The sequence below is a fragment of the Sceloporus undulatus genome, chromosome 3 (assembly GCF_019175285.1).
Source record: "Sceloporus undulatus isolate JIND9_A2432 ecotype Alabama chromosome 3, SceUnd_v1.1, whole genome shotgun sequence".
In the NCBI taxonomy this organism is placed as follows: domain Eukaryota; kingdom Metazoa; phylum Chordata; class Lepidosauria; order Squamata; family Phrynosomatidae; genus Sceloporus; species Sceloporus undulatus.
This window is the reverse complement of record NC_056524.1, coordinates 2766515-2780820: the sequence shown is the minus strand read 5'-3', so window position 1 is coordinate 2780820 and position 14306 is coordinate 2766515. Positions and strand designations below refer to the sequence as shown.

The 14306-nt window shown below is 44.2% G+C and overlaps 1 protein-coding gene across 2 annotated transcripts in view; it reads right to left on the bottom strand.

The window, feature by feature from the left end:
* Positions 1-14306, bottom strand: part of PDE2A (phosphodiesterase 2A) — a 528828-nt gene that overhangs the window by 7766 nt on the left and 506756 nt on the right. For both annotated transcript variants that reach the window (XM_042457505.1, XM_042457506.1), the window contains 8 exons: positions 13389-13466; positions 12853-12975; positions 11138-11208; positions 9493-9615; positions 7760-7847; positions 3206-3253; positions 1662-1736; positions 1346-1445 (listed from right to left, as the gene is read on the bottom strand). In XM_042457505.1, the coding sequence (XP_042313439.1) occupies positions 1346-1445; positions 1662-1736; positions 3206-3253; positions 7760-7847; positions 9493-9615; positions 11138-11208; positions 12853-12975; positions 13389-13466 (706 nt within the window). The remainder of the gene's footprint in view (positions 1-1345; positions 1446-1661; positions 1737-3205; positions 3254-7759; positions 7848-9492; positions 9616-11137; positions 11209-12852; positions 12976-13388; positions 13467-14306) is intronic.

The following is a 14306-nucleotide window of genomic DNA, read 5'->3' as shown; positions in this document are numbered from 1 at the left end:
GACTGGATGGCCATTGGGGTCTCTTCCAACTTTAGGATTCTATCATTGTAAAAAATACGTAACTTTTATTGTTGTTGTTAAGTGATGTAAAGTTGACTTAGCCATATGGCAACCCTATAAATACGAGACCTCCAGGTCTGGGGAGTTGCGTCCTCTTTGGTGGCCTCACGTGTGTGGAAAAGGGAATCTAGCAATGTCCGTCTTCACCTCAGGGCGGCCATGACATAACAACATATGTGCAACTGTTGAACAGTGGTAGCCAGTGGGGTGACTGATGTGCCATGGCCGTAATGTGCAATGAACACCACAGAGCATTAGGCCTCTCTGCAGTGTGCATCTGGACACAGAGTGGGTGAGTAGTGGCTTTCTCTGTTGTGAGGCACCAGCAAACTTTGGCAGAGAAGGCTAAAGACCTTGAAAAACTACAAATCATGGGATTCCATTGGATGGAGTTTAAGCATTTAGTGGTATCAAACTGCATTATTTCTACCATGTAGATGCACCTTTAGAGCCTTATCACATAAGAAAAGAAAGAAAATGGAGTAGATGAGCCTTCTCTGTGCCTTTCCACATAAAGTCATAGCATTTCCATTCTCCTTCTCGAGGGAAGACAGTCATAAAAGTGTGCCTTTTGTTGAACAGATGTCTTTTCAACACAACAAAAGACACGCTTTTACGACCATCTCCCTTGGAAAGAGAATGAAAGTGATACAACATCATGCTAAAAGGCATGGAGAAAGCAGCTACTCTCCCACTCCGTTTCTGCTTTCTTTTCTCATGTGATAAGGCTCCAGGTCTTCTTCTGTTTTCTTAACTACAGACTCCATGATGATTAATGATTGCGATATATACTCGTGTAGAAGTCTAGAAATTTAGGTCAAAAATTGACCCAAAAACCTGAGTCAAAGTAAGTACTGTATTTTAACTCGTGTGTGTGTGTGTGTGTGTGTGTGTGTGTGTGATAAAAGGCAAGTTTAATGTGTCCTGGAAGCACTGACCTTGTCTACTTTCTCATCCATGCAGCCTTTAGTACGAGCACATATAGTTATGCTTGCTGGAAACTTGTAAGTTGTTTGCCATGTTTTCCTTTGCTTCATCCTTAAGATATTTTGTTTTACCCTCGACTTACCCATGGGTCATATCAAAACCCATAATTTTGGCCCCCAAACCTGCCCTTGATTTATATATGAGGTCAACTTATTGTCAAGTATATACTGGTAAGCCAAGTTACAGAACATCTTTCTATGTCTTTTCTGCACTTTTTAATATTATGTCAATCATCACTACGGCAGCTGAAACTCTACTTTTGCAATTTCTTCCTTAAATTTCACCACTCTCAGCTCACCTTCAGCCATCTTCTGGAGGTCTTTGAAGATCCTCAAATGGTGAGCCAGGTCCGTGGCCAGAATAATGTCTCTCATGAGATCCAGCATCCTTTGATAATCCTATTGAGCCAAGGAGACATTGCATTACTATTCTTTGAGTAGGCTATCCATTAGTCCAGTGGGGATCATTAGGTCACAGGACATTTAAGAACCTCTCTTCCCGTTCGGAAATGGCACCAGCAGAATGGTCAGTATAACATGGGAATACCATAACTGGGTCATTTTTGGAGCGCATTAATCAATGTTTCTCCCCCAAGAGACCACTCATAAACTCACCTTCCGGGAGAATTGGTCAAAGATATTACAGCCATGAGTGTTCAAGATGGCAATCGCTTGAGCAAAATGATGCCTCTGCAGGAAGATGACAAACAAGAACAGAAGGAAAGGTAAGAAGGAAGTGTGTTATTGTTGGTGATCTGGAGACAACAACAAAAACAACAACAAAAACAACAATAATAATAATAATAATTTGCCATTTCTCCCAAGGATCGTAGCAGGATTACATAATTTAAAAATACAGTACAGTACAAATATGAACTATAAAATACTAACACTGAATTAAACATTCCTATTAGTTCCTTAAAATATATAAGCAACTGTAGTACTGTGAGAGTCATTGGGAGTGGAGCATTAGTTATGGTTTTATAGAGAATCAGGTGGATATGCCTGCCGGAAGAGATCTGTCTTAAGTGCCTTCTTGAAGGCATCTATGGTGGTAATAAGACGGATATCATCCGGTCAGCTATTCCACAATGTGGGGGCTGCGGCTGTGAATGCTCTATGGGAAGTCGATGTTAATCTCGTGTTATAATGTTCCAATAGATTCTTCCCAGATGTTCTGAGTGTGTGGGGCGGATTATGTATGGAGAGGCATTCCTGCAAGTAACTCGGGCCGAAGGTTTATATGATTTCCTCAAGTTCCTGCAATGCTAGAAATTTGAAGGTTTCCTCTTGGGGACAGAATTCTTATTGGGGTGCCAATGCCCTCCTTTTGCCCTCCCTGCCTCAGCTACAACCCTGGGCGAGGCATGTATTGACCTTCCCTATCAGTTCTCCAGTAAATGGAAAAGAAAATGACACCTTGTAAAAGAGGTGGGTGATTTTGGGGGGCTGGGAACTGATCCTCTGGAGAAACCTCACCTGCCAGCCCCCACACCTGGAATCTTTTATTTTTAATTGTCCTCCAATGGCTTCCAGTGATTTTTTGTTTTCAAGGGGGGACGACTCTGGGTCCCAGAAAAACCACCTTGGGGTGCCTGCTAGTGGCCCATGGAACTGTTAGAACTTGGTAGTTCTGCCAGATGTTTGGGGGATTATGGGGACTGTGATATCCATGTACTGTGGGTAGTTAGAGATATTGGGCTGGTGAGAACTAAGGTTTGGTTGGTGGGGGCTGGGAAGGTGCAGATGGGCTGTTAACCTTGGGCTTCAGCTCAGCAGTTTGGATTGTGGTGGGAGGTTAGCATAGTCTGGTATTGGGAAGATGGCAAGGGTGGGCTGAAGGGGGATTAGGGAATGGGAATAATAGGTGGGGGAATACAGTTTGCACCTTTTGTTAGCGAGTGGAGTTGGGGATGATGGGGTTTTAATGTATCAGTTGTGCTGATAGATAGCCTGAATTTGTGAACTGCTGACTTTGTGGCTTTGAATAAAGTTCTGTTCTGCTTCAACAGACGTTCATTGCACAGACGTTCTGCGTTTCCTGATTCTGGCCAGAACCCTCTTTCCCTTCCCTTGCTTTATATTTTCCCTCCCATCCCCTTGAAGACGGAACGATGAACCTGCTGAGATAACTGAGAAGGTACATTTTTAGTTTTTACCTCCATGACAGAGCCTTCTGAGCTGTACAAGGCGGCCAGGACTGATTTCTGGAAGAGAGGATGAAGAGGCATCATGTCAGAAAGGCCAAGAAAACACCAGGAAGGCAGAGATGGGTAGAGATTGGATGGCATGGGATGCTGGCAAGGGAAAGAGGTCCTGAATTGGGGGCAGCCAATGATTTTTGGTGATTCGGTGAGGCAGTGTCCTCCTCTCTCCTCCATGCCTCGGGTGTAAGAGTGCATCATGTGCACAACCAAACCTCACAGTAATGAACAAGAGTGGAGATGTGGAGACCGCCTGGAACCCACAGTCAATGTCGTTTCACACCATGCCAGTGCCACCTCTCCATCCCTGCAAGAACCAGTGAGGCTGGGAAGGGAAGAAGACACAGTGCCAAAAGAAATATTGAACTGTTTTCTTGGACGCATCATAAATCCTTCCACTCAATACCTTAATATTATGTGTCCTGACCAATGGCAAAGGATGGCTGCATCTGCACGGCAGGGATAATGCAAGTTTGATAGCGCTTTAACTGCAGTGGCTCAATGCTATGGAATTGTGGGAGTTATAGTTTGTTGTTGCAGTGCCAGAAATCTCTGACATCAGAATGCTAAAATATTGCATGTGTGTTGTGTGCCTTCAAGTCATCTCCAACTTACAGTGACCCTAAGATGAAGCTATCATGGGGTTTTCTTGGCAAGATTTGTTCAGCGGAGGTTTTCCATTGGCTTCCCCTGAGGTTGAGAGTATGTGACTTGCCCAAAGTCACCCAATGGGATTCATGGCCGAGCTGGGAATTAAGCCCTAGTCTACACAGTCATAGTCCACACTGGCTCTCTAATATATCTCACATACCTACAGATCCCAGAAGTCCACAGCACTGAGCCATGGCAGCTAAAGTGGGGTCAAACTACATTGTTTCTGCAGAGCAGATGTAGCCTATGTAAAGTTAGCCCTGGAAAAGAGGGAACCTTTTGACCTGTCTGGTGACATAACCTGAGACCTTGATTTTGCATGTTTTTATTACCAATTGAACTATTTTATCTTAACACTGTCTGAATATGAGATTGGTTTGTGTTTATGGCTGTATGCAAGAGCCTGGTTGGCTAATGTGGAATAAATGTGAACTCGACGAACCTGATAAATCCTTCCAATGGGTTTCATGGGAGGGCTTAACATCCTCCATGTGAACCCCAGCTAGAAGGGCTCAATGTTTGAACGGTGAATGGCCACAGAGGAAATCTCAATTGATTCAGTGGCTTTCCTCTAGTTCGGACTAATAACAGAATCCATGCCCATAGAATCATAGAGTTGGAAGAGACCGCAAGGGCCATCCAGTCCAACCCCCTTCTGCCATGCAGGAAATCTAAATCAAAGCATCCCTGACAGCCTCTGTTTAAAGACCTCTAAGGAAGGAGACTCATAAACCAACTATTTCAGAATTCCTCTTCCACCACTCAGTTGAGCTCCTTGTTTGCAGAGTCAGTAGCTCTGGCTGGAATCTTCTAGACTAGGCCCAACTACAGTAGACCTAAGTATTATTGACTAGTGAGCCAACCTGGAAGTAAATCAAATGGGTTCAATGGCTCTAGTCTAGTCAGGACTAACAGGATCTAGACCTCAGTGTGGGATTCAACCATGGAATCAAGTGCAGTCTTCCAAGGGAAAGCTAAGAACCATAAGCCGGAAACAACTTGGAAGGCACACAACAACCACAACAAGCAAATGAGCCTTCTCTGCCAATGAGGGCTGTGCCTCACAAAACTACAAGTCCCAGGATTCTGGAGCCAGGACAGTTAAAGCGGTGTTAAATTGTATTATTTCTACAGTGTAGATGCACCCCATAATCTCTCTCTCTCTGCATAGCTATCTTCCCTTTCTCTCTGTGTGTACATGTGCATGCATCTTTACACTCTCATTCTCTCTCTGGGCAAATGTGTATGAATCTATGGCTCAAACCCACTCAAAGACCCACTAAATAAACTGTTGAGTGGTTGCATTCAATTGAAGGTCCATATCCTCCCATTATCCTGACTGGATAAGGACTGTTCCAACGTAATCCCCCCTCCTCCCATTTTTCCAGCTGCTTTTAAATTGTCCCAGTTTCGCTCTCCTCTTCCCATTTTCCTCCTTAGTGCCCAGCTTCCTTCCATTGCTGCAAACTCAGCTCAAAGTGCAAATTTAGCTTGCATATAACTCAGCATTGGGGAATGGACAGAAGGAGGGAAAGTCTGGTCCTTCCCTGTAGGCTTAGGCAAAAGCAAACTGCTTGTGTATTGTTCCTCATTACAGGTTGAGTCTTCCTTATCTGAAATGCCTGGGACCAGGAGTGCGTTGGATTTTGGAACACCTGTATTTACATATTCGTACATAATGAGATAACGTGGAAATTTAGCCCCAAGTCTAAACATAAAATTCACTTATGTTTCGTATACAGCTTGTACACATAGCCTGAAGGTGTATAATGTGTCTAATATTTATACAAAACTAAAAAAATAATTTTGTGCATGAAACAAAGTTTGTGTACACTGAGCCATCAGAAAGCAAAGGTGTCACTATCTCAGCCACCCATGAAAAACGTTTTGGCTTTTGGAATATTTTGAATTTTGGAATTCTGGATAAAGAGGCTCAACCTATAATATCTGTTGCCATCTTGATCACACTCCGATGTTGCTTGGCCACATGTGTCCTGCGAAATGCTGGATGGTATGTGGATCTACTCTAGTCAAGACTAACAATAGGTTTAGGCCAGTAACTATCCAAGGAAGACAGTGGAACTTCAAAAGCTTGCAACACGTATAATGTGCATTTTGGTTGGCCCAAAAAAGGTACCACTGTTTTGTGGATTTTGGATGATAATGTATCTATCTAAGGTTGTTGCTGCTACCCTTGCATCAGTTGCCTTGGACCTTTTATTTTTGTGCACTGGCCCAACACATTTCATGGTTGCGTAAGAACAATCCCATAACAGTAACCATTTCACAGAGGCCTCAATCCAACTCTTCATCCCTGACCAAAGGAGAGCCATTGAGTCAACTAGATTTCTCTAGATGTTGTCTCACTACTCAGCAGTTGCTTGAATGGGCCTATCTCAGCTGGACAAACAGAATCATAAGCATGCACCTGCACATTCTTGGGTGGTGCGTAACTCTTTGTCAGTGCCTTCCATGTCCCACTCAATCCCCTCAGATGGCAGAAAAGCCCCCTGTGCATTATTCCCCATGGCACAAGGGGACAAGAAGCAGCAGGAGTATGGATGGAGGTACAAACTGTTGCAGAACGTCTGGTTAGAGCAAAAGGTTGGAGTAGCACAGCCATGGTGGAACCACTTCATCTAGATTTACACTACAACTCATGCTTCCAACGTCTTTCTTTCAATTAGTCTCAAAGGTGCTACAAGATCTCTCTACATATAGATTTACACTATGCAAACATGAAGTACCATCGTCCCTCCACATATGACTTTTGTGGATTTGATTATGCGCAGATTTTATTAATGTGTTCTCTCTAGGAATATCTAGGTCCTCCAGAGCAACTATAGGGTTAATTTTAACCAAATGTCGCTCTGAAGGACCTAGAGATCCCTAGAGACAACACTCCACTAGGCATTTGTAACTTTTCCAATGCCATTCTATGGTCAATGTCTGGCAGATGTGGACCACAGAGTTGCAATGGAGTACCTAGAGAGGTGATCTCTCAGGTAAAAACATAGGACCTTATCCCACTAGAGGAATCCCATTCAGAAACGGGATTTAAAGTATATTTAAAGTAGAAAACCCCTGCAAATATGGGAGGCTTTTCACACGTTTCTGCAAAACAGAAGTAACGTGAAAATAAAGGGAACGTAAAGGAGACAAAAACGACACCTTGTTACTTTCGGGAAGTTCCAAAAGAAAAAGCTGGTCCTTTTCGTCCCCTTTACGTTCGCTTTGTTTTCGCATTACTTCTGTTTTGCAGAAACATGTGTGAAAAGCCTCCCACACTTGCGGGGTGTTTTTTAACTTCTAAAATCCCGTTTCTGAGCAGGATTTATCTAGTGTGATAAGATCCATAGCGTTTTTGTTATTTGTGGTTTTTCCACATTCATGGAGGTCTCCTAACCCTAGTGAATGTGGAGGGACGAGCGTAGTTTCCTCATGTCTGTCTGTATGTCTATTCACTTTTCTGTGGGTGTGAAGAAACTTCTGCCTCATTCGGGATTTGCCTATAAGTATAGGAACAGCATTTCCCCTACAGATGTTGGAAAGCAACTCCCAGCATTGATGGCCCTTGAGGTCTCTTCCAACTCTATGATTCTATAGTTTCCACCCTTGGGGCTGCTGGGAGTTGCAGTCCGTCAGTGATTGGAGGGCTGCAGAATCCACATTTCTGGTCTCTGAGGCATTGGACCTCTTCGTAAAAGTTTTCCCTGCAGCTTGCAAGGCAGCCTGAGCACTAAGCCAGCAGAGAGGTGACACAGAAACCTAAAAGTGGTCCAGCTGTTTTAATCCAGATCCCATGTCCTCCCTCCCCATCCCTTTGCTTTGTTGAGGACAGGTTTCTTCAAACCGTACCGAAGCGACCTGGAAGGAGTTATTGGTGCCCCGGTGGTCCAGGTCATGGCACATGCAGGAGATGAACAAGGCAAATATTTCGATGTCTCTGTCGAGAGAAAAAACAACAACAACAACACACATGCACACACAACCATGTATGAGCTGCAGAACAATCGGAGATGCTTGAAATGCCCCTGTGAGAGCCAGTGGTGGCTGGTTGCTCCCATGCCAGTGGCGGAGGTGAATCCTCTCTGGGTTTTTGTCCAAATTTTAAAGGAGCTGTCCAAGGTGGTGAGCTCTTTGGCCAAAATAGGATCAACGCTCAGGACTGAGACATTAATCAGAATGGAGACTGCAATCAAGAAATCAGAAGAAAACGAGGGCCATATCCACATTGCAGAAATAAAGGACCACTTTTCCTGCCATAGCACTAGCCTACAGAATCCTGAGGTTTGCAGTTTGGTCAGGCAGCACACCTCCCTGACAAACCAGGCTGAGTGTCTCACCAAACTACAAATCCCAGGATTCCACAGGATGGAGCCTACATAAATAGATGTGTAGTGTTTCTAGATCAAGGGAAGTAATAGTGCCACTCTATTCTGCTTTGGTCAAGCCTCACCTGGAATACTTGTCCAGTTCTGGGCACCACAATTCAAAAAGGATGTTGACACATTGGAGCATGTCTAAAGGAGGGCGACTAAAATGGTGAAAGGCCTGGAAACCATGATGTCCCATGAGAAAGATCTAGGGAGATCGGTATGCTTAGCTTGGAAAAGAGACGGTTAAGACATGATGTGACAGTTTTGTTTAAATATATGAAGGAGTGTCACATTGAGGATGGAGCAAGCTTGTTTTCTGGTGCTCCAGAGACTAGAACATGGAACAATGGATGCAAGTTACAGGAAAAGAGATTTCAGCTTAAAATTAGGAGGAACTTCCTGACATTAAGGACTATTCAACAGAGGAACACACTCCTTCCTCGGAGATTGTGGTGGAGTCTCCTTCTTTGAAGGTCTTTAAACAGGGGCTGGAGTGGAGAGTCATATGTCAGCGATGCTTTGATTGTGAGTTCCTGCATGGCAGAATGGCGATGGACTGTATGTCCCTTGGGATCTCTTCCAACTCTAGGATTCTAGGATTCTATGACCCACTCAACAAATCAGACATACACATTGACACAGCAGTCATTGATTGATTCTATGGGTCTAACACCCATTACAAACTTTGGAAAGCCCCTATAGGTTTTGGACCAAACCCCCAAAGGATTCACCATGCCGTTAATGTGGACGCCACCAGCCGCTATGGGTGTGAACCATGGAAGTGGTGGTGGTTGTGTCCCTTAAGCAAACAAGACCTGCAGGAGTGGAATATGCCAATGGAGGAAAGTGCTTGCTAGCCAAGGGTGGTGTGGTGTGGGGAGAAACAGGGAAAAGGGGGGGTCAATGAGGTGGCCATTCAATCCCTTTTTCTGATCCCCAAATCCTTGATCAGTAAGAGTTGGATCTGGAAACTCAGGATGAGAGACTGTTAACAAGGGAAGGAAATGCTCAGGTTACATCTCATTGATATGCATGTTTCCTATGCCTAGGACCCTTTTTTCCAACTCAAGGGCAAATAGGAAAAGATGGCTCTCCCCTCCCTCTGATCCCATGTATGAAATTGGCTGGGTTTGACTCTCAGGGAGAACACATGCTGTATCCCTACAGCCGAAGTGAGCCCAAGGAAAGCTGAGCGTAACAGCATCCACCTACTCCAAATAGTTGACCAGCTCCAGGTTTTTGTAGAGCAGATAGCAGAAGTGAGAAACGGAGAAGGCGTGCATCCAGTTGTGGTACGGAGGATCCCTGTATCCCTTTTTCACCATCAGGCAGAACCTGGAGGAATTGAGCAGAAGAGATCCCTTCAGTAAGAATTGTAACCACAACTGAATTACAGGTTGAGTCTCCATTATCTGGAATTCTCTAATCTCAGATCCTCCAAAATCCAAAATTGCTCACATGAGTGCTAAAGAAAGCAACACCTTTGCTTTAATAAGAGCCTCCCTTATCCAAAATGATTGTGAGCAGAAGTGTTTTGGAACTTGGATATACAGTCGTCCCTCCATTTTTGTGTACTTGTGGTCCGGTGTGTGTGTTTTTGTGTGTGTGTGTGGGGGGTATGATGTGTGTGTGACCTCCATTATTGTCAATGGAGTGTGGTTCCATGGTGCGCACCCAGCACCCACTTGCAGGCACACACCCCATTGGGCTTGAATATTGGCAAGTCTCCATTTTCATGGGGTGTCCAGAGTGGATCCCCCACGAAAATGGAGGACCAATTGTGTGTGTATATATAAACACACACACATATATACAGTCACCCCTCCTAACTTGTGGCTCTCAGATCTGCAACGATTATGCGCAAAGGGGTGACCTCTGTTAATTTCAATGGCGCCCATGCCTGGGGGCACACCCTATTCACTCCTATGAAGCTTGACTATGCGCAAGCTTCCATTTTCGGGGCGGGGGTCTGGAATGGAGGGACAACTCTGTGTGTGTGTGTGTGTGTGTGTGTGAAAAAGATTTTGGAATATTTTGTTGTTGTTGTGTGCCTTCAAGTCATTTACAATTTATGGATCTTTCTTTCTTTCTTTCTTTCTTTCTTTCCTTCCTATGCCTCCTTTGCCCCAGAAAGGGACCCAAGGCAGCTTACAAACAAAAACACATTAAAAATGTATTACAATTAAACCATCAAAACTTCACATAAAAACAATATAAAATTACAAACATTACAACCACAATAAAAGCACTATGCCCACCCCATATAACAACACCCCATATAAAAAAACAACATCCCATGCACACACGTTCTTGGCAAGATTTACTCAGAGGAGGTTTCCCACTGCCTTCCCTTGAGGCTGAGAGAGTGCAACTTTCCCAAGGTCGCCCAGTGGGTTTCATGACCAAGCTGGGAATCGGACCCTGGTCTCCAGAGAGTTGCAGTCCAGCATTCAAACCACTGCAACATGCTGGCTCTCCAGAATATTTACATGTACATAATGAGCTATCTTGGAGATGGGACCCAAGTCTAATCATGACATTCATTTATGTTTCGTATGCACCTTATACACATAGCCTGAAGGTAACTTTATGCACAATGCTTTTAATAATTTTGTTAATTAAAAAAGGTTTGTGTACACTGAAGCATCAGAAAGCAAAGGATTTTGAATTTCTGGATTACAGATACTCAACCTGTAGCAGAATATATAAGGGCACACTTTGGCTCCAACATTTATGGGTCCTGTGGTTCAGCTTTGTTGATGTCTGCCTCTGTTTAAGCATCAGGTGTTTTAAGCCCAACCCAAACTATTCATATTGGGAGAAAGGGAGAGAATAAGATGCCTCTTTTCATACTTACCTGACAAGCGTTTCACGGTCAATTTTGTAGCTGCTGATGAAGTTCATGTCTTGCAACATGCTCAGAATAGCCTGGATGGAGAAGAGTAGAAGAGAGGGAGAGTCAATATTTCAACACTCTCCATGCAAAAAAGGAAAGAGGCAAAGGGGTGTGCAAAGAAGGCAATGAAGCACAGCACAATCTCCAACTGCTGCATTTGGTGAAAACAGACCCAATTATTCTTCTGTCATCCCACTTTTCAGCTGCTTTTAAAATGTCCCAATTTATCTCCTCTCCTCCCACTTTCTTCCTTTCTCCTCAGCTTACGTCATTTGCTGCAAAATGAGTCTAAAGGGGAAAAGTCGTTTCAATTAATTCAGCAATGGGAGAGGAAAGATGGAGGTAGAATCTTGCCCTTCCCAGGAGGTTCAGGCAAAAGCAAACTGTGAATTTGTCTGTTCTTCGTCAGTGATAACATTTTGACATCTCAAAAATACTCTGGTGTTGCTTTGGCTATATGTGTCTGGGTTATCATCTGTGAAATACTGGGAGGTATTGATACAACCCATTCTATCCAGACAGCTCAAGGCTGGTAACCAGTATGATTAAATATCAGCTGTTACCCCTCACTTTAATCTTCATTTCCCTCTCAGGGTTTCTACTGCATTTTCTTGTTTCCTGAGATCAAGAATCCCAAAGCAGGGTTGGGGATCATCTGGCCCTCTTGTTCTCAATGCACTGCATCTCCCATCAGGCCTAGCCAGCATCCCCAGGGAGTGAGGCATCAGGAGGCTATAGGTGGAATCTCTTTTCCTGTAGTTTGAATCCATGACTCTATGTCCTAGTTTCTGGGGCTGCAGAAAAAAAACTTCCTCCATCCTCAATATGACACTCCTTCAAATATTTAAGCATGGCTGTCATGTTGCCTCTTAACCTTCTCGTCTCCAGGCTAAACCTATCCAGTTCCGTAAGTCATTCCTCATAGGGCTTGGTAGTTTCCAGACCTTTCACCATTTTGGTTGCCTTCCTCTGGACACTTGTCAATATCCTTCTTGAACTGCGCTATCCAGTACTGGACACAATATTCCAGGTGATTAAAGCAGAACAGAGTAGGACTATTACTTCCCTCACTCAAAAACTAAAGATGGTCTCTCCACACTATAGTACTATTGATGCAGCCTAGAACTGCATGGGCTTTTTTATGGCAAATAGAATAAAATCATAGAGCTGAAAGAGACCACAAGGGCCATCCGGTTTAACTCCCTGCCATGCAGGAATACGTATATCATGGCCAGTCATCTCTATTCTAGCCTCCCAATGGTGTTCAAAAGCCTGATAGGTTGATTGATAGGTACAGCATGCTCAAAGCCATGAGAGTGCGCAGGGCACAAGGGGCATCACGTCCCATTCAGATGAATGGGGCGTGTGCCCGTGGTGTGTGTGGTTCTTAGCTTTCCCTTGGAAGACTGCACTGTTGACATGTTCAACTTGTTGTGTAACTGGACTCCTAGATCCCTTTCACACATTCCTTGTCCCCCATCCTATATCTGTGCATTTCATTTTTTCTGCCTAAGGGCAGTATCTTCAGCACCATGAACAGCTCTTCCAAACCTAAGTAAAGCCCTGGAATGGATTCTCCACCCCACTGACACAAGAGTCACCAACCACTACCAAATTCAGCTCCCAGGAGAGTGTTGTCTCATGCTTTGCGCAGGAAGACAGAAAGCAATGCTCACCATACATGTGTCGTCCTCAGGAAGAGAGCGTGGAGTGTACGTGAATTTGGCAAAGCTTGTGTCGATGACTGAAACTGGCGAGATCTTTTCGTTGAGGAGCTTGGTGTATTCATCATCCGATACCTGGAAGAGAGAGCCATGCTGAATGTCTTAAAAGGCAGTGTGATTTTTTTGATTGATTTGATAAATTATTTGTTAACAAATGAAACTGGTGTATAAATTGCTCATTCCTTTGCTTTAAATCAGGGGTGGGCAACTGTGAAAGGCAAGTAGGCTGCATTAGTTCCCCAGGTGAACTTGGAGGGCCACAATTCACCACTATTCCCACCTCTGCAAAAGCAAACAAACAAAAAACATGGGGGAAGGCAGATGTTTGTCATTTACTCAGATAGCTGAAACCCCACAGCGAAAGAGAAAAGGTAATGGGGGGAATTTAGGGCCAGAATACTCTGGGGGCATCCAAGAGTATTCTGCCAGGTGTAAGGCCACCCAGAGTTAGCCTTTCTCTTTATGATGTAGCCCATGGCGCTCCTTACCTTCATGTGGTACATCATCATCTCATTGGCAAGGTGGCTTCGGTACTGGGCTTCACGGACCTTCTTGTAGAGCAGAGACTGGAAGAAAGGAAAGACAAAACTCAAATCACCCCAGTGCATGGAGCTGGCAAATGAAACGTATTTCCGGATCAAAATTTGGGGATGCTCGGTGAGAATTTTGGCATCTCTCTTTTCTCCCATCTGGGCAGAAATATGGATGGAGAGAATTGGTTGCACCAGGAGGCGGCAGCTCACCTCTAGCCAGAGGCAAGAGAAGACAGCAAGAGATGAGAGGAAGCAAGGGAAATAAAATTATTGAGAAGCACATAATGTCCTTCTTAAGGCAGCCCCACTGGCTGATCACAGTTCAAAGTGCTGATCATGAATCTCTACAGCCCTGGTTATCTGAAGGACTAGATCATTCAAAAATATGGCAGTCAGAATGGTCATCGGGAGATCTGGGGTGACCATATAACACCTATATTAAAATATCTACACTGGCTGCCTATTAGTTTCCAGGCACAGTACAAGGTATTGGTTTTAACCTTTAAAGCCCTTTATGGCTTGGGTCCAGCTTACTTATGGGATCACCTTCTCCCATACAATCCGCCCGCACACAGAAGTCCTATGGTAAAAACTTACTACAGCCAGAAAAAAACTAGCTGGTGGCGGTTACCCAGAGGACATTTTCCTTCTGCCGCTCCCAAGTTATGGAATAGCCTGCCGGAGGAGATCCGACATACTGTCAGTCTAGACTGCTTCAAAAAGGCAGTCAAGACGTATCTCTTCCGGCAGGCTTTCCCAAACTAGCCTCTCAATGGCCTCCCATCAAACGTCCCTGCTTAGTTTATAATTAAAATGTAATGTTTATTGTGGATGGGAGGGCTTATGGGTTATGATGTTTTACTATATTTTAAT